General features: G+C 35.9%; 1 protein-coding gene across 1 annotated transcript in view; it reads left to right on the forward strand.

Annotated features, from left to right (window-relative positions):
• LOC149146050 (26S proteasome regulatory subunit 4 homolog B) overlaps positions 1-5607 on the forward strand; it is a 41431-nt gene extending 35824 nt beyond the window's left edge. The window contains exons 5-6 of the mRNA XM_089449334.1: positions 1914-2054; positions 5175-5607. Coding sequence (XP_089305460.1) covers positions 1914-2054; positions 5175-5258 — 225 coding nt within the window. The 3' untranslated portion in view covers positions 5259-5607. The remainder of the gene's footprint in view (positions 1-1913; positions 2055-5174) is intronic.
• Positions 5608-6000: the final 393 nt, after the last annotated feature.

Genomic DNA, 6000 nt, shown 5'->3' on the forward strand with positions numbered 1-6000 from the left:
GAAACCTTTCTGAACTATGGGTCGGAGGATGTATGATGGTTTTTGTTTCTAAAGGAGGCTGCCATTGATATTTATCATCAGTGGTATGGTGATTTTCGTTTGTGAAGGAGATTGTTCGGACATGGGTATGGCGGAACAGGCACCATTGTGCATATGTGTAGAGTCAATGTACTTGCCATTCGCCTAGATTATACAGAATGTACAGAGTGGAACATTGAAAGCGTGTGACTTATTATTTGAGAGTGTAGTAGCTAACTGTTTTTCTAGTTCATGAATAAAAAGAGTTGAAGATTTTACTCAGATTTTCTGAGCTTGTTCAGTGTTGCTGTTAGCAATTTCCAGAGTATGTGTAGTAGAATATGTATTTAAGTTGCAGCTGTTTTTATTGAAGTTTAAGGCTTTAATTTCCTAGGATTTAAGTGCATACCTGACTACCATGGTCTAGAAATCTAACAGTTATAGACATACTGAAGGGGATAAATATGGAGGAGGTATATTCAATAGGGAATCATAAAATAAAAATATTAATGAATCTGTAATTAGTTACAAGGCAATACTTGCTATATGGTGCATGGCTACATTTGGTGCAGGTATGAGAACAAATATGAAACCTTTCTGAACTAGGGGTCGGGGGATGTATGATGGTTTTTGTTTCTAAAGGAGGCTGCCATTGATATGGATCACCAGTGGTATGGTGATTTTCGTTTGTGATGGAGATTGTTAGGACATGGGTATGGGTGGAACAGGTATGGCTTGGGAAATCGAGGTACCCATGCAACTCTAATATCTACACGGGGAACAACATTTTTAGGAGAGACCTTAGTTCTGTGTAGGGTTTACCTTTGTTGCTTGGTCTGTGTTCCCCTTCAGCAGTCACACCAGCAGATCCATTGTCCTTGGTTCCTGTGCATAGCAGAGAGGACCGTTTGATGAGGGTTGAGCAACAGGTTGGCCCCTTTATAAGGATGTGGAGGCACAGCTATGGATAGAGGTAGAGGCATGCATGTGCCAGCCTTAGGTTATTTTCAGTTCAGAATTAGAAATTGCCTTTTCTATTTTCAGTTTTCTTTTCCACTTTTAGCTATAGTCTGCATGAGTTACGAAGTGATTCCATTCTTAGGCTAGAGCACAGATCCCAAGATTAATGTACTGTATGTAGCTTTGTTCAATTTTGTTGTTGGGTACAGTCATCTTAGAGTTCAGCGCATCCATTCATGCAAGCTGGGAACTTTGTCCTAGGTGCCTAGGGTTAGCGTGTTGCCTTGTAATCCTTAACTTTCTTATGCTGTAAAAGAAAGACAGGGTCTTCTCTGTTTTGATATACACAACTAGGGTTTTGGAGTGATTACTTTGTCCAGTTTTTCTTTTCCAGTTAATAGGGAAAGTAGATGTGACTGGGTGCTGCAGAATCCTAGTACTTGCTGTTCATATTTCTCAGTTATTGATCATGCTTTTAGCTCTAGCATTCTTACACGAAGTTTTAAGAGTTTTCAGTTTTTAAAGCTATCTAGGTTCTAGATGTGCAAGTCTGCTTACCATGAATTGAAAATTGAACAACTTCTAGTGAAGCACTTGGAAAATATAACATGGAAAAATACATACTATCCTTTCCTTTCTTTCTTAAATTTCATATGCATGCAATTTTTTAATTGTTTTTCATGTTATGAAAACTGAAAAATGCATCACCAGTGGTATGCTCCAAAGATGGGCATTCGTTAATCTCCACGTTTCCCCAAGTTAGTCATGTTTGACACTTCTGCAAGAATAAAATATTCATAATAGATGGCTTAAAAAGTGATTGTTTTTGTTAGAACATTGCATTGCAGTAGTTTTGGTAGAACTTTTTAAAAAGCTCATCTCTGTAAATTTTGTATAATTTTTTACCCACTCTGTTTTCTTTACTTTAATTGCAGATACATACCTCAAGGATGACTTTAGCAGATGACGTTAATCTAGAGGAATTTGTCATGACAAAGGATGAATTTTCTGGGGCAGATATAAAAGCCATATGCACTGAAGCTGGGCTACTTGCTTTGAGAGAACGGCGTATGAAGGTAAGTGTAAAGAATATTAGTGATCGTGTTAGCTTTTTGATATGTATGATGTACATATATTTTAAGGTGGATGCTTCATGTAGTGTTATACTTGATAATATTTTCTTGTTTTATTATGTCGAGGTTGTAGTGTTTATAATTTCTAGGGGAATTAGTGAAGCAGAGATTACTTTGAGAATTTTACCATTGTTTGGATGGTTGTATTTGTTCATTGGCACTGCTATCAAAATTCTATGCTATATAGCTTATAGTTAATCTTAATGAAATTGAATATTTTGCTTAAATATAGAAAACATGTTCAAAATTACTTGAAGCCTGCAGGTTAACTGGATCTTGCTGAATTTTAGCGAGGATATTACAAAGGACTTCCTTGGAAAGGAACAATATAATGTCCATAAATATTGAAATGGTAAAATAAATTCAATATGTGTGGCATATCAAACATGAATTATTTATTAAAGCTGTCAAAAGCAAATGGCCAATAAAGCATGTCTAAAGTAATGCAGACATAGCCCGATAAAAGGTCTATCAAGCTCCCCTAACTCTACAGAGGCTCCCAGGATTTGTTGAAACTTGAAACCTGAGGGATGTTATGGTATTGAAGCCCTGGGTCTCCTTTGAGGAGGCGGGGATGAAACATTAGAGATAGATTAGATAACAGTCAGGTAGTGTTCAGTCAGATCAGACCATTGGAAATTTAACTGTCAGAGGTTGTCACCAAGACTTGTGACTTTGCACATTTAAAAGGGAAAACACTAAAATTAAGTACCTAGAATGTTCAATGGAGGTATAAGAATGTCTTTGAAGATCAAGACTTGATGACAGATAAAAATCTAAAATAGATTTTGACATAAAGAATGAGAATGAACGTACACATTGTATGGATCCTGATCCTAAATTCTGACTGCAAGAACCTGCAAGAACTTCTGTTGCGTAATGATATTAGGGAATTTCTGGAACTATTTCAATCTGCTTTCCATGGCATACCTTGACCTGAACACTGGAAAGTGGAAGTTGAAGTTGAAGGAAAAGTGTGACTGAATTTTTATATGCTTACAATATGAATTGGATGAAAATACCATAATCATTTGTTGGATGGCAAATTTAGAGGATAATTATTTGGCAGAAACAATTGTCTGTCAGCCTTATGTAGCTTTATTGTCCAGAAGAACATGCAACAAACATTAGATGGCACTAATATAATCACCTAAATGAAAGAAGAATGTAAATTAGTATACTGCCTGCAATATGAATGAATTGACACGTTGGAAATCTAGGTATTTAACTTTCTTTGATTATGGTCCTTGCTTTTTAGAGTTACTCCTATAGATTGTTATCTCTTTTAAAAAATATATATTATGCATTTTCATTTATATTAATAAAATCTGGGTAATATTTGCTTCTGGCCAATTCATTTATCTGTGCGAGGGCAAATTTGAAAGTGTTCATGTTGCAGCTTCAATCTTAGTGGCTGTTTTTTAATCAACAAATTGTCATAAGTTAGGTTTCTAGTCCTTTTGATTAGAAAGTGGACTTCCATTGGGTATTTGCAATGTTGCAAAATTAAATTTTCTCTGTTATGAATTGTTTCTATGCTCCAAAAGGCTCGGTGGTATCCTTTTGTTGTGAGTCACATAGTTTTAAAAACCGGCCCAGTCTGAGCTCAGAACTGATCAAACTGTCTGGTTGGATAGGGCCGGGGGTCAATTTGGTCACCAACCTGGACTGGTGGACCGGTTTGTATCAGTTTGGTACCAAACTGGCCAGTCCTGTCCTGAACCAGTCATGCTGTTAAAACCAAACCCCTAACTCCTAAACCCTAAACAAAAAACCTAACTCCTAAACCCTAAAAATCATGGCAATAAAAAGGAAATATCTGTAACTTAAATTTTTAACATTACCATTAATTTTTTCAGGATGTTTGGGAGTGGTTTCAACCTTATCAGACTTCATATGGAGAAAGTAGAATTTTCTATCCCACTCAAAATTCAGCAGACTTGACAGTTTTCAGGATTTTTGAAGTGGTAGGATTGCAACATTTTCATTGGATTCTATCATATATGAGGGTATGGTATTGGCATTTAATCAGGAGCACCAAGCCCTTATGTACCTTGATGTTGGTGGGATTGATTGTTGAACTCCTCTGCGATGGCCTTAACAAAAATGCACCCTCCACTCAAACCAAAATCATTTAGTAGGCATGTTAGGCTTTTCCTACCATATTATAAGGTTGAGGAACCCGAAGAGTCTGAAGAGTTTGAGCCACATGGTGTTTATGTAGCTCGTGCTGATGATCCCATTTCTAATTTTCTAGTAGTGGTGATGAGTTTGATGAGTAATCATGTTGATCAGTGATTTGTAGTAAGCCAGTGGCCCAGTACTTTGTAGCATGGTTTTTGGACTCTAGAGGCCATTTAGAGCCACAGTGATCATGTATTTTGTAGCTAACTTGTATTTCACTTGGTGCCATTTTGATATATTCACCCTTACATGGTAAATTCATCCTTATATAGAGGAGAAACCTTTGCATATTTGTCTCTAATGGTTTGGAATCTTAAAAATAATTAATTTCATAAAAAATTTAATTATTTCATGTATTTTTTTTAAAACCTGTTCATGGAATCCAGTTTGAAATCATGTTTGGAATCTTAAAAATAATTAATTTCATAAAAAATTTAATTATTTCATGTATTTTTTTTAAAACCTGTTCATGGAATCCAGTTTGAAATCATGTTTGATAGGGTGATTGGTTTGAAGATTGGTTCTGAGCTTTTAAACTATGGTTGTGACATGTATTTGTAATACTTGCAAAGGCACTTGCACCTGACATGATGAAACATCTATAGGAAGTTTCATTTAATGGGTGTATATAATGATTCTGCCTGACCTGTCTTTTTCCCTGCATTTCTCCTTTAAACCCTGAATGTTATACTTTGTGTACTATATTTGAATGTCTGTAAGAGAGTTTTTACTTCTATGAGCTTTGAACGTTGTCCAACATTCCTGCTGGCCCATTATCTATTCTATCGGCAAGTCTGACACATGCATAGTGGGTTGATTTTGAAATATTGTATTGAAGCTGCAACTGACTTGTTGAATAATCTGAATTTGTTAATTCAGGTTACTCAAATCGATTTTAAGAAGGCTAAAGAGAAGGTTATGTTCAAGAAGAAGGAAGGAGTACCCGAGGGCCTTTACATGTGAAGCATCATCAATGTCATATTGATTTTTAGGGCAGCAGTTTCAGGCTGTGTAATGGCAATGGATATATTTCTTCATGTTTCATCATGTGATAATGTTCAGAGCAATGCTTGCAGATGGTTGTATTCACCAATGATTTTGCTACATACTCTTCGATTTATTAATCAATCGTTATTCAAAGATTCAAAGCATTTGATCCTTTGCCCATTGGATGAAATGATCTTATTTCAAGTAATCGGGCCCTTTCCATTAAAGCTGAATTAACAGGATCCCTGCTAATTTGGGAGTCCCCTGTTGAAGGGCTCTTGCTTAACAGATTTGGTTTAAATGCAATGTAGTTTGTTATTCTCTATTTCATGGAATATTATTAAATATCAAAAGTTTTCTGTCGCTCTGATGACATAATAATACCTATTTTCAATTAAAATGATCTTTTGTACGAGTGCCAATCAACGAAAGATAACCTTGCTTCTTCAGCAATCACAATTCTCTTTGATAATGATAAATCTTTAGCTAGGTGGCGGATAGGCTGTTGTCTAGCAGTGAATTAGTGGAGGTTTACTATAGGTAGCCTAGATTTTATTTCAGCTCACTTTTGTTTATATAGGTTCTACGTGAGAATTCCCAATGCAACACATTTCAAGAGTCTTGATCCCGCTCCTGCCAAAGAATGAGGGTTCCCAGGGAGAAAAAAGGAAAGCAGCCTATTAGCATTTTTTTTACTTGAACATTGGATTAAATCATG

The sequence above is a fragment of the Pinus tabuliformis genome, chromosome X, assembly GCF_031772625.1.
Source record: "Pinus tabuliformis cultivar Carrire ecotype Pingquan chromosome X, CPIR1, whole genome shotgun sequence".
NCBI lineage: Eukaryota > Viridiplantae > Streptophyta > Pinopsida > Pinales > Pinaceae > Pinus > Pinus tabuliformis.